The following is a 22,218-nucleotide window of genomic DNA, read 5'->3' on the forward strand; positions in this document are numbered from 1 at the left end:
GATCAGTGCCCTCCGGATCCCGAGTGGATCTCACCCCATTTACGAAGTTCTGAAAATGTAGCAGAAGTGCCCAACCCTCGCGAGCTAGGAGAATCGGACGTACGCTTAAAGATTAGCCATGATGGAACCGCTCCACCCCGCCCAGGTAGGAAACTAGAACGTTGACCCTTTGCCTTCCGTTTTTAAAGGTCCCTTCCCGGGCACCGTCCCCGTCCCGGCAGGCTGAGCGCGGGTCGAGCGCACGGGACTTCCGGGAGCTCTAGGAAGTCGCTTGTCTCTCCGGCAGGAGGTGGGGTTTTCTCTGCCCGCCGCGAAATCTGTGGGCGTAGACCGGGATTCTGGCTGCTAGAGGAGTGGACCAGGGAGGGGCGGGTCGGTCCCGCGGCTGCTCATCTGGACGAAGGTCCTCCGAGGCCGCGGCTGCCCGACCGAGAGGTGGCCATTCATTCGCGCGCAGGAGCGAGGGCCCCTTCGGGGGCTCTTTCGAACCGTGCCCAGGCCTGCAGGAGCGCCGCCCTGCGCTTACCCCGGGCTCCTGCCGACCTTCTCTGAGTGGAGGGCGTCGCCCTTCTTCCACCCCGCTGCTCCGGTGCCCGCTGCCATGGCTTTCCCCCATCGGCCCGACGCCCCAGAGCTGCCTGACTTCTCCATGCTCAAGAGGCTGGCTCGGGACCAGCTCATCTATCTGCTGGAGCAGGTCAGTGCCCGCCACGCCTGGGGACTTTTCTGCACCTACAGTTTAGCAATCACTGGACGCATAGTTCTTCCTTGCGGAGTCCCCTTGATCTTGTTCCAGGCCCTTGGTACTGTCCTTGGAGCTTCTGGGGCAGGTCCAAAAGGAAGCATTTAGGAAGGAAAACCAGAGGACAGTAAGAGCTGCTTGGGACCTGGCAGAGAGTTAAGGAAGTCACTTCTTTTTGGTACAGGCGAGGGAGACACCCGTCGTGCCCCGCATCACTGGGGATGGAAAGATGGTTAAGACATCATTGTCCTTAAGGATCTGCTCCAGTAGGAGCCTCTGAAACACAGATTACCCCACACAGAGTATCGTGTGGTACATGGCTGATAGGGCACTGGAAGCATTTAGAATAAGCAGTCATTTCTCGCTGGAGTGATCTAGGAATTTTAAGGAGCTGGTTGTGAAAGAATCAGCGTATTTTCCTTGGAGATGGAGCAGGCAGAAGGACTGGTTGGTAGAAGCAAAGTTGAGGAACCAGGGAAGGAGAAGGCACATACGGGGAAGACAGCAATCAGAAGTTACGCAGTAGGCATTAGGCAGCCACTGAAGATTTTCTTTCCCCACTTATGGGGTGAAGCAATACTTGAAGATGATTCTGGGGGCGCCTGGGTGGCTCAGTCAGTTAAGCTGCTACCTTCAGCTCAGGTCATGATCCTGGAGTCCTGGGATCGAGCCCTGAGTTGGGCTCCCTGCTCAGTGGGGAACCTGCTTCTCGCTCTCCCTCTGCCCGTTCCCCTGGCTTGTACTGTCTTTCAAGTAAATAAATAAAATCTTTTAAGAAAAATGAAGATGATTCTGATAGCCATGTGTGGAGTGGGGTAAATGGGGATCAAGCATGCTAGTTAGGGTACCACAGATCAGGCAAAATTAGTGACAGTGGGAACGAAGGGAAGTCGTAGTGAAGGAAGACTCGAAGATTTACTGATTGTAGAGAGAGAAGCAGAGTTGAGTTTGAGGTTTTTATCTTGTGTTAATAGGAAAACAGTGCTGTTGCTGTAGTTGTAACATGTTGTGTGTATACTGACTTGCTTAATGTCCACGATCCCTACTAGATTAGAAGGTCCCCGAGGACAGGGAACATGTTTGTTATGTTCAGCATTGTGTATGCAGGGAGTACCTGGCATAGGCCCAGGCACATAGCATGTGTTTAATAAATATTTTTATATGAACACTGAATTGAAAAAAAAAAGAATTAGAGGAACGTGCTGATTAGTTTGGGCTTGAAAAGGGTGAAGTGAAGATGCGAGGAGGAAATCACTTTTTAAAAAAAAAAGATTTTATTTATTTATTTGTAGGAGAGACAGAGAGAGTACAGGCAGGCAAAGTGGCAGGCAGAGGCAGAGGGAGAAAGGAGCAAGGAGCCCGATGTGGGACTCGATCCTAGGACTCTGGGATCATGACCTGAGGTGAAGGCAGCCGCTTAACCGAATGAGTCACCCAGGCGTCCCCGAGGAGGAAATCACTCTTGTAACATCCAGCAGACAGAAGCATAGAGCTGCAGTTGGGATGAGGATGGGGGCTTGAAAGAACCTCAGAGAACCTCAGGGGATCTGGGACCCAATTTTATATCTCATCTGTATGCCCCACAGTGGTAGCACAGCGATTGGCAAGTGAAAGATGCTGAGACGAGTGAGGAATTGAAAAGGGACGCAGGTTAAAGCCTCTTATAGGTGAGAAGCCCATGAAAAGAGTAAATGAAATGAGGCCAAGGGTAGGCACTTGAACCTGGAGCTCGGGAGGAGCTGCCCCCAAGGCTGACTCGCTGTGGCTGGTGCAGGATTCCTGTAATCATTTGCTCTTCAAACTGATTCATTCATTCTTTCTTTCTTTCTTTCTTTTTTAAGATTTTTATTTATTTATTTGACAGAGAGAGAGCCAGATCACAAGTAGGCAGAGGGCAGGTAGAGAGAGAGGGCGAAGCAGGCTCTCCGATGAGCAGAGAGCCTGATGTGGGGCTCAATCCCAGGACCCAGGACCCTGGGATCATGACTGAGCCGAAGGCAGAGGTTTTAGCCCACTGAGCCACCCAGGCGCCCCCAAACTGACTTCTTCTGACTAAATTCTTGTTGAACGAGTGCTGCTGTTCCGGCTCCAGCCTCAGAATCGTCTTTGACTCTCCTTTTGCTCTCATATTTAACTGAACCCGCCCGAGTCCCAAGAATATTTCCTCACCGACTTTAGAGATTATACAATAACAGGCATTATAGAGACAGGAGAAGGTAAGGGAAAGTAGAGAAAAAAATTTACCTCCAACAAACAGGTGCAAGCGCTGTTAACACTGTTAATTTCTTTCAGTCGTTTAAAACATTCTCTCACACCTCCCGTGTATCCTTTACGTAGTTTTGTTTGCGGCACCACCAGCTTCAGTCGGGTCCTCGCTCTTTGCTTCATGCTTGGGCTGCTTGGACTGTTGCTTTAACCCCAGAAGTGGACTCCCTGCCTCAGTTTCTCACGCCTCCAATCCACTGTACCCACAGTGCGTGCCCAGTTACCCAACTGAAGATTCCAGCTGAGTGGATGCTTCAAGGCACAAAAGCTTTCTGTTCCCTTGTTCATAGAGGATCGACTTCAGACTCTGTGACCCGATGTTGGGGTGCTCCACGCTCCAGTTCCGGTCGACTGTTTCAATCCTGTATCCCACCATTTATTCCCCTACATCAAGATTTTCCTGCCTTGGGTCCCTTGACATTTGGGGTCCGTTGATGCTTTGCTGTGGGACTGTCCCTGCCTTGCAGGATATTTTGCTGCATTTCTAACCTCTACCCAGTAGATGGCAGTCAAACCCCTTGCCCCCAGTCTGATAACCAAAAATGTTGCCAGATGCTGCCAGATGTTCCTCTACCCCCCCCACCCCGGGTGGGGGGAAATCCTCCATGCCGCCGCCCTGCACTTATCTTATGCATCAGCGAAACCAAACTGCTTGTTCTGTCCTTACCACTCAGCCTGCTCTCTCGCCCCAGCCTTTGCTGGGTCGCCATCTTCTATCCCTGCCGACACCCGACCCATCTGTCGAGGCCTAGGACAGAGCAGAACTTCTGATGACTTCCCTCTCCCTGCCACTCAGTGGGACCCCCTCCTTCCCCTGGACACACAGACAGCAGCACACAAAGGGATGCAGGAATCAGATGGCAGATATTTGGAAGGGAGAGTGGGTGGGTGGGTTCGGACTATTCTGGGCTCAGCTTTCTGCACTGAATGTGGGTTATTTTTGCAAGTAGAAGAAAAAACATACTTGAAAAGAGATGGTAGTTAGTTGAGGGGCTGCCGGATACTGAGTGGGGCTTTGGTTTGGCTCTGTTCAGTGGGCGATCAGGGTTATTAGGAGGCAGAGTGGAGAACAGGGCAGTGATGCTGAACAAGGTCACGGGCAAACAGGAGGGTCAAGTGAGGAGGACTTAACCTTCGAGAAGGTGAAATAGTTTTCCACTGGTCCAGAAAATAGGAAGACAAACTAGGCAAATATTTGAAGAAAGGACCGCTGTGGATACAGTTGATAAATGAGACGTTGAGGTAGATGGTATGATGCCCAGTGCATTTCCGGCTGAGTCTGCTCTTGCTAAGTGGATGGCTAGACGAGCTCTCAGCTAAGGGAGTGTGTGTCACCTGTGAGTGACCCAAGGTACCGCGTTCTTCAGCTTCCAGGGAAAAAGGACTTGTTCATTGAGGCCGATCTCATGAGCCCCTTGGATCGGATCGCCAACGTCTCTATCCTGAAGGTACCACCCTTTCTCCCAGTGGACTCGGGCCCCTCTCTTCTCATGAAGCAGTTTTTCTCTTAATGAACAGTGCACATTATTAGTGAATGGCTGCCCTTTCAGGGAAAATGCAGTAGCTGAACTGGGTGGGCAAAGGGGGATCGGTGCTGTTGTTCGGGATGGTTTTGAATTGTTTGGTTTTGGGGAATTTTCCTGTTGAGGGTTTGAGGAAAGTTCAGCGGGATAGTGGTCGGGGATGCAGTTTGATTCCCAGAAGAAGCACGAGGAGGAGCCCTTCCAGAAGTCCTCTTTGTGTCCTGCTTTGGGTTTCCAGGCACTTACGTGCACTGTCTTGTTGGGTTCCCTCTGCAGCAGCATGAAGTCGACAAGCTGTATAAGGTAGAGAACAAGCCAGCCGTCAGCTCCAGTGAACAGTGAGTGTCTCGGAGAGCGTCTGGGCTCCGGGCCAGAGGGGTCCCCACACCCCTGCCTCCTGTCATGCTTGTGATGTGGTTCACCTCCCTGCACTTCCGCAAGTTCACGCCTGGGTTATGCTGTGCTCCCTTACCTGTTCTCCCTTCCGCGCTTTCTCCCTCCCTGTCCTCTTCTCTCTCTGACCCGGTCTACCATCTCTAGCCAGATTGATTAAGCTTTTTTCTTTTTTAAGATTTTATTTATTTATTTGACAGCGACACAGCGAGAGAGGGAACACAAGCAGGGGGAGTGGAAGAGGGAGAAGCAGGCTTCCCGCTGAGCAGGGAGCCCGATGGGGGGCTCCATCCCAGGAGCCCAGGATCATGACCTGAGCTGAAGGCTGACGCCTAACGACTGAGCCAACCAAGTGCCCCAGATTGATTAATCTTTGAAAAATATTTTTATTATGCCCTTCTCAGGAACCTTCAGGGCTTCTCTTATTGCTGACTAAAGTCCAGATCGCTCATTGCAGATGCCAAGGCTGCCTGCAGCGAGGGCACCCTGTCTTTCCAGCCCGGTCTGTCACGTGTCCCCTCAAGCCTCTGCCCCCCACACACTTTCTTTTTCTTTCCTTTCTTCTTTTTCTTCCTCCTCCTCCTCTTCATCATCTTCTTTTTTAACATTTTATTTATTTAAGTAATCTCTACACCCAGTGTGGAGCTTGAACTCCTGACCCTGAGATCAAGAGTCACTTACGCCGAGCGCCTGGGTGGCTCAGTGGGTTAAAGCCTCTGCCTTTAGCTCAGGTCATGATCCCAGGGTCCTGGGATTGAGCCCCGCATCGGGCTGTCTGCACAGTGGGGAGCCTGCTTCCCTTCCTCTCTCTCTGCCTGCCTCTCAGCCTGCTTGTGATCTCTGTCTGTCAAATAAATAAATAAAATCTTTAAAAAGGAAAGAAAGGAAGGAAGGAAGAAAGAAAGAAAGAAAGAAAGAGGGTCGCCTGGGTGGCTCAGTTGGTTGGACGACTGCCTTCGGCTCAGGTCATGATCCCGGAGTCCCGGGATCGAGTCCCACATCAGGCTCCCAGCTCCACAGGGAGTCTGCTTCTCCCTCTGACCTTCTCCTCGCTCATGCTTTCTCTCACTGTCTCTCTCTCAAATAAATAAATAAAATCTTAAAAAAAAAAAATCAGCCCTTAAAAAAAAATAAAAGAAAGAAAGAAAGAAAAGAGAAAAAAAAATGAAAGAAAGAAAAAAGAGTCACTTACTGCACTGACCGGGCCAGCTGGGCGCCCTGACTCGAACTGTCTCATGCCCCAGCTGTGTGCACACGCTTTCCACCTCTGGCCACCCCATTCCCTCTGCCTGCCCTTCTCTCCTGCCCTCCCTGCTCCTGCGAGAAACGCCCGGCCTCCCGAGCCCAGCCCCGCCTCCTCCCTGGAGCCTTGTGTCGCCATTCTGGTCCAGGGTGCTTTCCTCCTCCCCTGGATTTCCATGGGGTTTAGTGTTTGTCCTAGTCACTTGGCACATAGTCACAGACAGCCCGTGTCTGGCCTTCGCTTTTATCTTTTATATTTTTCAACCTGCAGTAATGTTTGTGTTCCTTAAAGGAAAAAATTCTCTTGGATACATGGAGAGTACCTCCATGAACCCCCCCACTGGAAAAACACCATTTTATATACTTTCTTCGATTGTTTCTAACACCGGATTATCTGTATACTTCATGCGTGTGTATCTGACTTTGCCCAGTAGATTGTAAATTACGTGAGAGCAGGAAGTCCCGGGGCTGCCACGGGCCAGTAAGCAGCCGCCGTGCCCGGGTGTCTGGGGTACGGAAGGGGGTCTTCTGTGCTCGGGAGGTGGTCGGCCGAGAGAGCGGGCATAGCTTTGGCCTGGAGGAGAGCTATAGGCCTGGCCAGAAGAGCCAGTGATGGAACAGTTGACTTCATTTGTTTCTTCTAAACAGCTGTTACCAATTTCAGGACTTCTCTTCACTGAGGGTTTGTTTGTTTTTTTTTTTAAGATTTTGTTTATTTATTTGACAGACAGAGATCACAAGTAGGCAGAGAGGCAGGTGGAGAGAGAGGAAGGGAAGCAGGCTCTCTGGATGTGGGGCTCGATCCCAGAACCCTGGGATCATGACCTGAGCCAAAGGCAGAGGCTTTAACCCACTGAACCACCCAGGCGCCCCTTCACTGAGGTTTTTTGTTTGTTTGTTTGTTTGTTTGTTTGTTTTAACTCTCTCGCCCACAGATTGTGCTTCTTGGTCCGGCCCCGCATCAAGAACATGCGATACGTTGCCAGTGAGTATGTGATGAAGCCACAGGTACCTAAGACCCAGGGGAGGGTGGCCAAGATGGAGGGCCTAGGCCATACGGACCTTTGATGAGAAGAGGTGGTCTGAATGGGCCGTGCCCCTCGGAGGGATGTCTGCTTCCTTGCTTCGCGCCTAACAGATGGCCCGTGGCTTTCTGGGCTGCTTTCCTGCTGTCTGTAGGTCTTGTCAATGCTGACAAATTGGCTGGCCGGACTCGAAAATACAAAGTGATCTTCAGCCCTCAGAAGGTGAGTGTGGGCTGGTGGGAGGAGGAGAAGGTCGATCAGGACGGAAGGCTGGGAAGGGACAGGGGCCAATATCTGTGTCTCCCCCAGAGCCAGTTGTGTGTGACGGAACAAAACACCTGTCACAGTCTAGTCATTAATGCCGCCGTGCTGGTTTAGCAGAGGGTCTGTCTTTCAAGCTGCGCTAGTTAGTGTGGAATTGTGACAGGTGGCCTCTGTGTCGACTTCTTCTGAAGCAGTGTCCTCTGGAAAGGCCTTTTCTTACACAAGAAACTAGCTGAGAGGGCGCCTGGGTGGCTCAGTGGGTCAAGCCTCTGCCTTCGGCTCAGGTCATGATCCCAGCGTCCTGGGATCGAGCCTCGCGTCGGGCTCTCTGCTCAGCGGGGAGCCTGCTTCCTTCTGTCTTTGCCTACCTCTCTGCCTATTTGTGATCTCTGTCTCCATCAAATAAATAAATAAAATTTTTAAGAAAAACAAAAGGAGCTGAGAGACCATCTTACTCCACCCCAACTTTGAGCCTCCGAGGGGAGTGAAGCCCACAGTCACGCGTGAGCTACACGTCTCTTCCGTCTGCTTTCTCTCCGAGGCTGTGGTGTCCCGGGACCACGGCATCTCCGTTCCCTGATGCATCGGGCTCTGCTCTCACGCCCACGTCAGCAAGGTGCGAGCTGTGGCCCCGCTCGGCCTTACGCCCACGGCCTGCCCGGCGCCCATAAAGCTGCCCCAGGGAGTGCGCGCCGCATGGAGAGCAGATAGAAATTCAAGTTCAAAGGACGGGGATTGATTCTTTATTCAGTCTTCTCCAAAAAACTCTAGAGAAGGTAGAAGCAGTAGCTCAATCCGAGCCACTGAAGCCAAACTGTGTGTGAATCCTGGCTCTGGCGCTTGCTATCTGCGGGATCTTGGACAACTCACGTGACTTATGTGACTGCTCTCTCTGGGTCTCAGTTTGCTCATCTGTAAAATGGAGTTGATAGTAGTACTTACTTTTTATGTTTTTGAACATAACAAGGCTGAACATTTTATTTTACTTTTTATTTTAATTCCAGTATAGTTAACACACAGTGTTATGTTAGTTTGACGTATACGATACAGGGATTCAGCGATTCAGTGCGTTACTCAGTGGTCAGCACAGTAAGTGCCGTCTCGATCCCCCGCCCCCATTCCTCCCATCCCCTCACTCACCGCCCCTCTGGTGACCATCGATTTGTTCTCTCTAGTTAAGAGTCTGACTTTTGGTTTGCCTTTTTTTCTCAGTACATTTGTTTTGTTTCTTAAATTCCACGTATGAGTGAAATCATGGGCTATTTGTCTTTTTCTGATTTGTTTCCCTTCGCGTTATGCGCAACATCTATGTGGCGGCAAATGGCAAAGAGTTAACGTCTTTTACATGACTTTCAGTGTTTGTTAGGAAACCTAGTGAAATTACAGGCTTATGTTGTTTTCTCATCACATAAAAGGAATAAGAAGAAAGAGCTAGTGATCGTCTCTTGAAGATCATTGGAAGATTCATAGCACAATCTTGTGGCTAGTTTTCCTGTTGGGAAATACAAGTATATCAAGTACAACATCATTACCAGGGCAAGAAATTATTATTTTTATTTTTTCAAGATTTTATTTGTTTATTTGAGAGAGACAGACAGAGGGAGAGAGCACGAACAGGGGAGGAGCAAAGGGAGAGGGAGAAGCAGGCTCCCCACTGAGCAGGGAGCCCAGCATGGGGCTTGATCCCAGGACCCTGGGATTTGACCTGAGCAGAAGGTCGAGGCTTGACTGACGGAGCCAACCAGGTGTCCCCAGGGCAAGAGATTATTAAGATAACCAGTCAGACTTACAGGTTACTTTTAAATGTTATTAAGGGAACTGTGGCAATGAATTCATTTTTGGAGTCTTATAAAACCTTTTTTTTCAAATTATACTTCCAAGGAGAGATTTGTTTAACTAGAGAATAGAACAAGTTGGTTAACAGTTTCAAATAATCCTACAAGCCTCCCTATTGCACAGAAAAGCAAAATTGATATTTTGATGAATTTTCTCCATCTCACATCTTATCTAGTTAGAGTCTTTGACCAAATTTTAAATCACAATCTCCCTCAGTAATTTAGGGAAGAGGGAATCTGTCTTCCTGAGACTCCTTTTGTTAATTATGGAGATTGGCAGTTTGCAATCTGGGCTCCGGGATTCTTTATTTAGCACTAAAAGTGGGCGCACAGTTTTAGTTTCACTGACGGAACCGAGTGAGGGACGGGGCCCCTGGCTGGCCTAGAGCACGTGACCCTACATCTCAGGCTTGTGAGTTCGAGCCTGGAGTAGAACCCACTTAAAAAAAAAGAGAGAAAAAAAGAAATTAGGATGAATCGGATTCTTCTGTGTAAAGGAAATCAGGAGCCCGAAGCATGAATCTTCCACATCTCGCGGAGTCATCAGGAGGACCACGGGAGGTGATCCTTACAAGATACTAACAGCGACGCTTAGCAGGTGTCAGATATTTAATGCACATCAGTTGTCACCATCGTTACCAGACAGGAGTGCTCCCGCTTCCTTCCTCATTGCCTCCAAGTATTTCGCCTTCTTCCCACTTGGCTCAAAGGAGGAAGTGACCCCGGCCTCTTCCCCTTCCCGGCCCACCGGTTTGCATGTGTCCCTGGCCCCATGTCCGCGTTCCTTCTCTACCGCCTTGCTTTGTCTTCAACCATGTCTAGCTCTCCTTTTTAAAAAAATTTTTAAATTTTTTTTTAAAGATTTTTTTCTTTCTGTATTTGAGAGAGAGTGCAGGAGCAGGGGCCAGGGACAGAGGGAGAGGGAGAAGCAGAAGCAGACTCCCCGCTGAGCAGAGAGCCCCATGTGGGGCTCGATCCCAGGACCCTGGGATGAGGACTCGAGCCAAAGGCAGACACTTAGCTGACTGAGCCACCCGGGCGCCCCATGTCTACCCCTTCTAAGCAGTTCTCCCCTTCTTATCTTCTCGCGGTCAGGGGCTCTCCCTTCTGTTGTGTCCAGAGTTCTCGCTGCCACTCCTCCTGCGTCCTCACCGCTGCCTTCGCCTTTAAATCGAGTCCCCCCCAGGGCTCTGTTGTCAAACTCGGTGATGCCTGGTTCCTGCTTGTCCTACTTAATGTCCCTGGCATTTGACACTGTTGCCCATTCTTCCCGACACTGACTTCTGCTGCCTTTAGAGGTGCCGAGTCCCCGTTTCCACCTCTGTGTCATCTTTCCTTCTTCGCCAGGTGTTGCCCTGCGCGCCCGTTGCGTTGTGGTGCTCCCTAGACCCTGCGCGCCCGTTGAGTTGTGCTCCCTAGAATCCTGTCCTTAGTGCTCATGTCCCTCTGTGTTCTCTTCTCTTGGACAAACCTCCTACTTTAAATACCCTGTGCCAGGGACCCCCAGGCAGGCTCTCCGGATCTCAGTGACTCCAGGCGTCCCTTGGGCATGCCCTACCCTAGCCTCCCTCTGCACCCCCGCTCTTTCCCGGCCACCTGCCTCGCCTCCCCTGTTTCTGGGGTGCGCTCGTGCCCTCGCTCCACGTCTGTCGGTGGGACGCAGCCTTCAGTGATGCCGAAATGCCTTCTCCTTTGTGGAGCTTTCCAGTCTCGCAGGGAGAAAAGAGCAATGGATTAATGCATAAATAAAGCAGGGAAACAAAGCCCTGGGCCAGACGGTCCCAGTGGTCCTTCCTATTGTCCCTAAAAGTCCATGCTCCCTTGTCGTCGTCACTGGGTTCAGTAGGTGCTGTTCTCAGCAGTGACCGCGGAGGGACACCAGACAGATAGAAAGAACAGAGAAGAAGGTGGTCACAACCCCTCCCTCTTGTCTTCCAGTTTCACGCGTGTGAGATGGTCCTGGAGGAAGAGGGAGTCTACGGAGGTGAGAGGAGGCGGCCATGAGTGGAGACGGGGGGAACATGCGGGACGAAGGGAAGGAAATCACACTGGGCCCCTCGTCTCTGCCTGTGGGCCTGGGCAGAGGGGCTGTTCTTGACCATGGAGAGTGGGACTGGGCCCTCAAGGGAAGGCTGAAGGGGGTGCCAGGTGCCGCCATTCCTCCCTTTCTGAGACTTCCACAAAGGAAAAGTGTTGCCTTCCCTCCCTCCATTCTGCCAGCCACACTGACCTGAGCACTGTGCTCCCCGCTGCAGATCCCGCCCTGGTGCCAGAATCTTCGGTGGCCTTCTGCACTTGGCCCTTGCCTGGCCCCTCAGCCTCACCTTGCACAGCTCCCTCCTGACTCTCCCCTCTCCAGCCATGGGCTCTTCCACTTGCTTTTCCTGTGGCCTAGAACATTCTCCACCCTCAGCTTTTTTTTTTTTTTTCATACCCAATCTTACTCAAATTCTAGGTGTAAATGTTGCTGCTTTAGGGAAGTCTTTCCTTTACTCTTCTACTTTTCTTACGCCCCACATAGCTGAGGTTGGATCCCTGGGGTGTTTGTGCTTCCGGATCGCTGTTCTTCTTTGGGGCACAGCTGTGATGAGCTGTGTCTGGTGGACATCTCTCTCCCTAGAGTAGCATTCTCTCGCAGAAGATGGGGAGCGTGTCCGTTCCACTCCCGCACCCCCGGGGCTCGGCGTGGTGCCCGCACATCGGTGGCTTTCTGTCAGTATTTGCCGACCAGCAAATGTTTCCTCAGCACTTCCGGTTGGCCCTCGAGCGAAAACAGCCTCCTCACATAGCGTGACAGGCTGTGGTGTGCCCGTCTCCTTTTGTTTCCCAACTGTGAACTCCTCTGAGGAGGCACAGACTGTCACTCGTCTTTGAGTGTTCTGGGGCTGGGCGTGTGGCAGGCCTGCGTCACCTTCCTGTGTCACCATGGCGGACCTTCTCTCTCAGTGTGGAGCCCGGCGCCTTCTGTGGGGAGGCTGACGTGCTCTGTTCCCGCAGACGTGAGCTGTGACGAGTGGGCCTTTTCTTTGCTGCCTCTTGACGTGGATCTGTTGAGCATGGAGCTCCCAGAATTTTTCAGGGACTACTTCCTGGTAAGTGAAGGGTCCCTAAGTCTTGGCACCGACAGGTGGGGACACATGTGGGGTCCCATGGGTTAAAAACATGGACGTACCCTCCTTTTAGTCCTCTAACTTATGAGGAAGAGCGTTTTGCAGATTGAATGGCTGATAGCCCCAGGACTTCCTTTCGGGCAGTCCCCACGCCTGGCCTTCCCGCCCCGGGCTGCTCGGGCTTTCCCCTTTCCAGATGCGTCTCTTGGGCTGAGCCGTATCTCTGCGGCCCATGTGGTTCCTGCAGGAAGGAGACCAGCGCTGGATCAACACTGTGGCACAGGCCTTGCACCTTCTCAGCACCCTCTACGGGCCTTTCCCCAACTGCTACGGAATTGGCCGCTGCACCAAGGTGGGCACATGTGGTGCTGTGGTCCCCATGGCTCTATTGTACCCGTCCTCTGCCCAGCGTCGACTGCCCAGGGGCATCTGTGTTATAAGAGCTATATTCTTTTTTTTTTTTTTTTTAAAGATTTTATTTATTTATTTGACAGATGGAGATTACAAGTAGGCAGAGAGGCAGGCAGAGAGAGAGGGGGAAGCAGACTCCCCACTGAGCAGAGAGCCCGATGCGGGGCTCAATCCCAGGACCCCGAGATCATGACCTGAGCTGAAGGCAGAGGCTTTAACCCACTGAGCCACCCAGGCGCCCCGAGAGCTATATTCTTTAGCTTGCCTTTTTTTTTTTTTTTTAAAGATTTTATTTATTTATTTGACAGATAGACATCACAAGTAGGCAGAGAGGCAGGCAGAGAGAGGAGGAAGCATGCTCCCTGCTGAGCAGAGAGCCTGATGCGGGGCTCGATCCCAGGACCCTGGGATCATGACCTGAGCCGAGGTCAGAGGCTTTAACCCACTGAGCCACACAGGCGCCCCTAGCTTGCTTTTATTGTTCAGAAGAGTTCCTCAGAGGGGAGGGCTTGTGTGATGGACAGAAAGGCAAGAGCCAAGGCCTCTGGGATAGCACTCCTAAGTTGTCTTCAGAGGCAGAAGAGAGTCCCTCATCAGCAAGGAGAGGCTGGGAGGGGTGGGCGCGGATGGGCGTGTCGTGGTTAGTGGTGTTAATAATCAGCTCCCCTCTCGGGGGCAGGAGAGGTGTCACATGGAAAAGAGGTGGCTTCAGTAGGGGTGAGCTGCAGCAGGGACCTGACACGAGACTGAGAGTGTCTTGGTCCCCGCAGATGTCATACGAACTGTGGAGAAAACTGGAGGAGGAGGAGGATGGCGAGACCAAGGGCCGAAGACCAGAGATTGGACATGTCTTCCTCCTAGACAGAGGTAAAGAATGCTCAGCGCTCCTGTCGTCTCTGGATCCTTGAAGACGTGGGGATCGGGCCCACGTGGCAGCCAAGTTCGGATCCTCGGGTCGGGGCTGTGAATGGCAGCGTTGACCGGGAGCACGGCCCTTGGGCCCTGGGGAGGCCCGTGAGCTGATGCCGCGGGAACTGGGTAGCCACGTAGGTCAAGGAGGACCCTCACGGCCGGGGATCTCGGTTTCAGACGTGGACTTCGTGACGGCACTCTGCTCGCAGGTGGTCTACGAGGGTCTGGTGGACGACACCTTCCGTGTCAAGTGTGGTAAGTGGCATCTTGGCGAGGCGGGTGGGGGGGGCGAGGTCCTCAGCTCCCGGGGGGCTCTCGCAGGGGGCAGGGCTTGTGGGAGAGCCTCGGACTCTGAACAGACTGCTGGCTTCCAGATAGTTTGGGGGACTCCGAGTGGCAGTTCAGGAAAGGGGAGGGGAGGGAAGCCCTCCCTGGAGATCCTCATAGCCGCTCCCTCTGCTCTTAAAGGGAGTGTCGACTTTGGCCCAGAAGTCACATCCTCTGACAGGAGCTTAAAGGTGCTACTCAATGCCGAAGACAAGGTGAGGGTACGCGGGTGCTGGCTGGTGGGTCGCCCTTGGGCCACTCTGGGCGGGACTCTGGGAGGGGAGGCTGAGCCTGGGGGAGGGGCTCCCCCTCCAGCTAAGAGCGAACCCCGGAGCATGATAGCTGGCGCCTAACATTGGTGACAGCAGCGCGGCCCTCTCTGTGCTTTTGCTGGAACCGCCGGGCACTCCTCTTGTGCCCCCATTACACTACTGGGGGCGGGGGGACCAGTTAGCGTTCTCTCTGGTAAGTTGTCGCTGTCTGGTTCCCCTTGCAGGTGTTTAATGAGATTCGTAACGAGCACTTCTCCAACGTCTTCGGCTTTTTGAGCCAGAAGGCCCGGAACTTGCAAGCTCAGTATGATGTGAGGCTCCAAGCCGGGGGTCTTCTGTTTGGTGTCCCCAGTTTCCCAAGGCTGCTGCCCTTTGGCTCCCTTCTGATTTGACGACAGCCCCTGTCTTTTCTCTAGGAGTTGGGGGTGGGGGCCGCTCACGGGTGAAGGCAGGGAGAGGCTGACCTTATGGGGACTTCCCACAGCGCCGGAGGGGCATGGACATCAAGCAGATGAAGAACTTTGTGTCCCAGGAGCTCAAGGGACTGAAACAGGAGCACCGCCTGCTGAGTGTCCGTAGGTTTTGGGGAGGGGCGGCGAGGGCTGCTACAGAGGAGATCTGCCCTGGGGGGAAGTCTGTGTTCCCTCAGGAAATAATCTTGTTTTGTTTAAAATGGAAAGACATACTTCTGCATTTTGCCTTAAGAAATTTTTGTTCCAGGGTGCCTGCATGGCTCCCCTTGGTTAAGCATCTGCTTTCAGCTCAGGTCATGATCCCAGGGTTCTGGGATCGACCCTGCATGCAGTTTCCTGCTCAGCGGGCAGTGTGCTCCCTCTCCCTCTGCTCCTCCCCGAACTCATGTTCTCTCTTTCTGTCTTTCAAATAAATGAATAAAATTAAAAAAAAAAAAGATTTTATTCTTCTGGACAATAAAGGCATAGTCTCTTATTTATTTATTCATTTATTTAATTTTTTAAACGATTTATTTATTTGACAGAGAGAGACACAGTGAGAGAGGGAACACAAGCAGGGGGACTGGGAGAGAAGCAGGCTTCCCGCTGGGCAGGGAGTCTGATGTAGGGCTCTATCCCAGGACCCTGGGATCATGACCCGAGCCAAAGGCAGAGGCTTAACTGACTAAGCCACCCAGACACCCCAAGGCATATCCTTTTATTAATTAATTAATTAATTAAAAAAATTTTTTTTAAGAGTCTACTTATTTATTTGACAGAGATCACAAGTAGGCAGAGAGGCAGGCGGGGAGGAGGGGGGAAGCAGGCTCCCTGCTGAGCAGAGAGCCCGATGCAGGGCTCGATCCCAGGACCGTGGGATCATGACCTGAGCTGAAGGCAGAGGCTTTAACCCCCTGAGCCACCCAGGTGCCCTGGCATATCCTTTTAGAACTGGAAATATGTCAGCTTGCTTTTTGTCCTATCTGCAGATATCGGGGCCTGTGAATCCATCATGAAGAAGAAGACCAAGCAGGACTTCCAGGAGCTCATCAAGACTGAACATGGTAACAGTGGGGGCCGTGCTTGGCTCCTTCCAATGCTTCCCCTGATTCCAGCACCATCCCACCCAGCAAAGATGTTCTCTGGCTCTTTCCAGCTGATGCTGGCTGGGTGGAATGCTGGTTCCTGCTACAAGTCCAGGGGGTCCCTTAACCTCCCCCCCAATAAGGATGGAGAAAGATCGGGAGACAGACACCCATTAACACAGATGGCAACAGCTGAGCGGCTCCCCCTGTAACGGGCTCTCCTCTGCTTCTCGCAGCGCTGCTGGAGGGCTTCAACATCCGGGAGAGCACCAGCTACATCGAAGAACACATAGACCGGCAGGTGAGCAGGTGGCCGGGGTTGCTGGGAATGTTGTATCACGGCGGGCTTGGCCTCCAGCAGATGGAAGAAGAGAGAAGAACGTGTGTCATGGAACTAGAATTCTCCAGGACTCTCTTCCCGTGCAGGTGTCACCTATTGAAAGCCTTCGCCTCATGTGCCTTTTGTCCATCACTGAGAACGGTGAGCCCCTGCAACCAAAGACGCCAGACTGAAAAGCTATACCTTAGGGATAGAAGACATCACTGTGAATGACACAGAAAATATCCTAGCAGACAGAACATTTCCCAGTAATTCCATAGATTCTTTCCCCTGTAAGATAAAGCAGTCTTTGTTCGGAGTGAGACATCTCCGAGGGCCTGGGGTCATTTAGTGTCCCGACCCTGAGCAGGACCACACCCAGGCCCCCCGGAACAAGCGCTGTCACATCTTAGGACCACGGAGCACAGCTCAGAGTGGCATTTCTCTCTCTGTTCCGTCTGGCTGGCTACCTTCCACGAGCTTTTTTTTTTTTTTTTTTTTAAAGATTTTATTTATTTATTTGACAGAGATCACAAGTAGGCAGAGAGGCAGGCAGAGAGAAAGGAAGGGAAGCAGGCTCCCTGCTGAGCAGAGAGCCTGATGCGGGACTCGATCCCAGGACCCTGAGATCATGACCCGAGCCGAAGGCAGCGGCTTAACCCACTGAGCCACCCAGGCGCCCCCACGAGCTTTCATAATAAAGAGACAGTCCAGGAAAAGGGGACAGCTAAACAATTTCATAAACATTTACAAAAGCTCAGATTCTGTGACCTCTTATGGCATAACTTTTAACCTGTTCATGCTACCCTTTCATCTTTTTTTTTAATTGGAAGCAGAGTTGACACATGATGGTACATATTAGTTTCAGCTATATGGCATGGGGATGGGACAGGTGTGTACATTGGGCTGGGCTCCCCACCTGCCAGCCAATACAATACCCTCGGCTGTACTCCCTGTGCCGTTCGTTCCCATGACTCACTCACGACCCTGACTTGCAAGACCATCCTTCATACCTCACTGGAGGACGGCACCTCAGACTGCACTTTCTTTTTTTTTTTCTTTTTTAAGATTTTATTTATTTATTTATTTGACAGAGAGAGAGAGAGAGATCACAAGTAGGCAGAGAGGCAGGCAGAGTGAGAGGGAGAAGTAGGCTCCCCGCTGAGTGGAGAGCCCGATGTGGGGCTCGATCCCAGGACCCCGAGATCATGACCCGAGCCAAAGGCAGATGCTTAACCCACGGAGCCTCCCAGGCGCCCCTCAGACCACACTTTCTGACCTCATCCGAACACTTGTCCTGTTCCTCGGTAGCTTGTAAAGCAGGGTGCAGGAGCACTGGCCCCAAGCCAGGAACAGAGGCGCCTAAGTCTGTTTCCCTTCCTCCTGCTCAGTCCCGCCGCCATCCCTACTGATAAGCAAGCTTAAGTTTAGGTGTCAGTTTAGAATCAACTGGCTGGATGCAAGGTTAACATTTACTGAATCCTTCCTCCCAATAAAGGTAGTTCGGGGAATAACAGGGTGGACGGGTGGGGAGGTGGGTATGGCTGTCGATTTCGGGACAGCTCAGCTGGCGTTTGCGCGAACCTGTCTTATCTTCTGGACCCTCAGGTTTGATTCCCAAGGATTACCGATCTCTGAAAACACAGTATCTGCAGGTGAGGCCAGGAGAATGGGCTCTGGAGGGACCCGGGTGGGGGGAGGTCATCATTGGACACTTCTGGAAGCGGCAGAAGAAATGGCCCCTTTCTTGTCGGCATGCCCATTTTGTTCCCAGTCTGGCCTCCCTCTTAGAGCGTCTCAGGAGAGTCAGCCTCTCAGCACGCAGAGACCCCCCCCCACTGCCCTTGTCTCCCCCACTCCCTGCCTGGGGGGCCAGTGCTGGGAGAGCCGGGGCCACTGAGCCGTGGACCGGGTGCTGAGTTCTCACCCCGGGGCTCTCCTTCACTTTAGCGTCGTGTATGGGGGTGATACGGCTTTCCTTCCGGGTCTTCTCGTCTTACCTCATGTGAGAAGCCCCCTCACGCCGGCGGCTTTCTCTCTCCTCTCCTCGTTCCGTGCGTTCCCCCCATCCTTTGTTTGGTGTTTGCTTATTTCTTCCTTTTCTTTCTTTTTTTAAAAGATTTTATTTATCTATTTGACAGAGAGATCACAAGTAGGCAGAGGGGGGGGAAGCAGGCTCCCCGCTGAGCAGAGAGCCCGATGCGGGACTCGATCCCAGGACCCTGAGATCATGACCTGAGCCGAAGGCAGCGGCTTAACCCACTGAGCCACCCAGGTGCCCCTGGTGTTTGGTTATTACTTTAGGGCCCCGAATGCATAGCCCTTCTGTCCCTCACCTCCATGTCACCTGACAGTCTTAGACCTTGGCGGGGCCGATGCTCGGTAAATGGCGGAATTGCATTTTCTTCAGAGCTATGGCCCTGAGCACCTGCTTACCTTCTCGAACCTGCGGCGAGCAGGGCTCCTCACGGAGCAGGCCCCGGGGGACACGCTCACAGCTGTGGAGAGTAAAGTGAGCAAGCTGGTGACGGACAAGGCCGCAGGTGAGCAGGGAGCCCAGGGAGCCCCTTTCCTGGCCGGGGTCCCCTCTCCTTGCAGCCGTCAGAGCGCCCCGGGTGGGAGCAAACGAGCTGGGAAGGAGGATGATCGGTCACTCTTCTGGCATTGCTCCTACTTCTGCGGCCAGGGGCGCGTCCCTTTTATTGAACTTCCCATGTGCTGAGACCAGCAGATACAGGTTTATTACTTGATCCTCACGCACGCAAGCTGATAGCCTCCATTTTCTAGAGAAGGAAACAGGCTGAGTGAGGTTGAGGGACGTGTTCAAGGTCCCCCAGTGAGTCAGTCAGACCTGAGCCCAGGTTGTTGACTCCGAGGCCCGCACCCCTCAGTGAGCTCGGGTCGCTCTGTCAGTTGCACCAAGTGGATGGCCGGTACCCTGTAGGAAGACCATGGTAGGGCGAAGAGTGGCGAGTATCTTGATCAGTTCGAGGGAATTTTATTTTATTTATTCATTTATTTATTTTAAAGACTGTTATTTATTTCTTTGACACACAGAGAGAGAGAGAGGGAACACAAGCAGGGGAGTGGGAGATGGAGAAGCAGGCTCCCTGCTAAACAGGGAGCCCGATGCGGGGCTCAATCTCAGGACTCTGGGATTGTGACCTGAGCCTAAGGCAGACGTTTAATGACTGAGCCACCCAGGCACCCCAAGTTCCAGGGAATTTTAGGTGAATGGCTTTGAGGAGGGCCTTGAGATGTGAGCGGTCTTGCTTCCTGCGAGGTCCTACTGTTTGACATTTCCTGAGTGGTGTCCCCCGGGGCAGGGTCACGAATCCGTCGCTCTTCGGTGAAATCCAGCACAGATTTCCTTCCCAGGAAAGATTACTGATGCCTTCAGTTCTCTGGCCAAGAGGAGCAATTTCCGTGCCATCAGCAAGAAGCTGAATTTGGTACGTCGATTCAGGATGGATGGGGAAGCCGTGGGTCCGGTCCTTGGTGGAGAGCTTTGAATCCCCCACATCTCTTTGTTGTTTTGTTTTGATAAAGATCTTTTTGTTTGGTAGCATCATAGCATGAGCTTAATTTTTTTTAAAAGATTTTATTTATTTATTTGATAGAGATCACAAGTAGGCAGAGAGGCAGGTAGAGAGAGGTGGGGAAGCAGGCTCCCCGCTGAGCAGAGAGCCTGATGTGGGGCTCAATCCCAGGACCCTGGGATCATGACCTGAGCCGAAGGCAGCGGCTTAACCCACTGAGCCACCTAGGTGCCCCAGCACGAGCTTAATTTAATAATGAGGCAAGAGACAAAGATTCATTCACTTATTAAACCGGAAGAAGCGCCCAAATGTCAGAGGGGAGGCTGAGTGCCTCATCAGTGACAGACATGTCCCCGTTTCCGGGGGATCGGCAGCGGGGCATCGTTCTTCCCAGCCCTCCGTGGGGAGCCGGGGGAGCTCGTTCACGAGAATCGGTACTGAACAAAAGCTTTAATCTTTGGTTATAGATTTTTATTTTTATTTTTATTTTTTTAGGGCTTTTGCCGGTTTTCCTTTTAGCTGAAATAAACCTGCTTTGGGGAATGTCCTTTTCTCTGACCAAGTACGAGGCTGGAGAGATGAGTTGTCACGTGCCTCACGTAGCCCCCTTTGCTCTCTAGATCCCACGTGTGGACGGCGAGTATGATCTGAAAGTGCCACGGGACATGGCGTATGTCTTCAGTGGTGCTTACGTGCCCCTCAGCTGCCGACTCATCGAGCAGGTGAGGGGAAGCCACCCGTTCACATGTCGCTCTCTGCCTTCTCTTGGTCCCTGGCCTGTCCCGACCTCCAGCCACTCCAGTAACTAACTAACAAGAGATGGCGACAGTCTGGCTGCCGCGACCGGCCCTTCCTCAGCCGGGAGGGGACTCAGACTGGCACCCGGTGCTCCCAGGTGCTGGAGCGGCGGAGCTGGCAGGGGCTGGACGAAGTCGTGCGGCTGCTCAACTGCAATGAGTTGGCCTTTACAGGTGCGCCACGCTGGCCCCGGCGGGCGGGTGTGGGGGTTGTTGGTGGGGCCACCGGGGGCAGGCGGGGGCTGCTGGGGGTGCCAGCGGGAGCGGGGGTGGGGAAGGGTGCGGGGGGTGCCAGCGGGGGTGGGCGTGGGTGTTCCCGGGGCGGGGGCGGGGGGAGGGGTGCTGGGGGCGCTGCCCAGGGCCTGCCGCCACGGAAGAGCTGGGTCTGGCTCAACCCCCGCAGACGTGACCAAGGAGGACAAGGCTTCCAGCGAGTCTTTGCGCCTCATCATGGTAGTGTTCTTGGGTGGTTGCACGTTCTCGGAGATCTCGGCCCTCCGGTTCCTGGGCAGGGAGAAAGGTAAGAGAGAACAGAAAGGGGGACCTGGGGGACAGATACCAGTGCCCAGAAGGCTTCTCGACCTCTGATCTGTCCCTGGTCCCGTGTGCTGGCGCGTTTGACCCCACAGGGTACAGGTTCATTTTTCTGACGACGGCAGTCACCAACAGCGCTCGCCTTATGGAAGCCATGAGTGAGGTAAAAGCCTGACCTTGTCCCTGCTGGTGTCGACGTCTTCCCTGGACACGTTTCCCGATGGGATGCAGGATGTGGTCCCAGCTGCTAACCAGGTGTCCGCCAACTACCCTCCTGAGAGCCGGGGAGCACGGAACTTACCCCGGATTTAGAGAAGTTACCCGAGGACAGCGCTCACTTCTGGCCCCCAGGATAGGTCTCTGTTTTGTGTATGAAGTACAGCTTGTGCTGAAAAGATAAGAGGAGGGGGAGGTATCTTTTGCTAAATCCTGTTTGAGTATCATTGTCCATAAAGCCTCTGCTCTCCAGTGTCCCGTTCAGTTCTCGACACGCTCTTCCGCCTTCTTAGTGAAGCACAGGGGGCTTCATGGGTTCTGTGGTCTGGGCTCTGCCGTAGGTCTGGGCCTGGTCTGCTTCTCTCCTGAAACTTGCCGTGTACCAGAGTTTCCTCAACCATCAAACAGGGGGGATGGGTTAGAGAGATGATCGGCAAGCACCCTTCTGGTTCTAAAATTCTGCGGTTCATCATACTTCATTTATTTATTAAAAAGATTTTTAAAATTTATTTATTTGACAGACAGAGATCACAAGCAGGCAGAGAGGCAGACAGAGAGAGAGGAGGAAGCAGGTTCCCTGCTGAGCAGAGAGCCTGATGCAGGACTCGATCCCAGGACCCTGGGATCATGATCTGAGCCGAAGGCAGAGGCTTTAACCCATGGAGCCAGCCACGCGCCCCCATCTTATTTCATTTTTTTAAGTAAACCTTTGCCCAATGTGGGGCTCAAATCATGACCCTGAGGTCAGTGGTAATACACTCTACCAACTGAGCCAGCCAGGAGCCTCTCCTGATTCATTATACTTTAGAAAAGATGAGTTTGTTACTGTTTCAACTTCAGGAGGCACTCTTGTATTAAGCAGTTGTCTCTTACTGCAGAATGAAGGATTGTGTCCTGTTAGAGCAGGCTCGGGCATCAGCTAACAGTGCTGCTAAAAAGGCCAGCAGTGCCCCAC

The 22,218-nt window shown here is 52.6% G+C and overlaps 1 protein-coding gene across 1 annotated transcript; it reads left to right on the top strand.

Moving 5' to 3' along the window:
* The first annotated feature begins 268 nt into the window (after window positions 1-268).
* On the top strand, window positions 269-21,518 carry VPS33B (VPS33B late endosome and lysosome associated). The gene is made up of 23 exons (XM_044230291.1): window positions 269-697; window positions 4,375-4,455; window positions 4,807-4,868; window positions 7,101-7,150; window positions 7,345-7,412; window positions 11,228-11,273; window positions 12,287-12,381; window positions 12,647-12,751; window positions 13,581-13,677; window positions 13,900-13,977; window positions 14,191-14,264; window positions 14,546-14,632; window positions 14,806-14,896; window positions 15,763-15,837; window positions 16,095-16,159; window positions 16,285-16,339; window positions 17,786-17,832; window positions 18,588-18,720; window positions 19,556-19,629; window positions 20,337-20,438; window positions 20,612-20,687; window positions 20,917-21,033; window positions 21,143-21,518. Exons 1-23 carry the CDS (start codon window positions 602-604, stop codon window positions 21,220-21,222), a joined length of 1,854 nt encoding a protein of 617 aa, XP_044086226.1. The 5' UTR covers window positions 269-601; the 3' UTR covers window positions 21,223-21,518.
* The last annotated feature ends 700 nt before the right edge of the window (window positions 21,519-22,218 follow it).

The sequence above is a fragment of the Neovison vison genome, chromosome 13 (assembly GCF_020171115.1).
Source record: "Neovison vison isolate M4711 chromosome 13, ASM_NN_V1, whole genome shotgun sequence".
NCBI lineage: Eukaryota > Metazoa > Chordata > Mammalia > Carnivora > Mustelidae > Neogale > Neogale vison.

Coding starts and splice junctions, on each gene's coding strand:
- VPS33B (XM_044230291.1), top strand. CDS start 602: ATGGCTTTCCCCCATCGGCCCGACGCCCCAGAGCTGCCTGACTTCTCC. Junction 4,456..4,806: donor CCAACGTCTCTATCCTGAAG/GTACCACCCTTT, acceptor TTCCCTCTGCAG/CAGCATGAAGTCGACAAGCT. Junction 18,721..19,555: donor GGTGACGGACAAGGCCGCAG/GTGAGCAGGGAG, acceptor TTTCCTTCCCAG/GAAAGATTACTGATGCCTTC.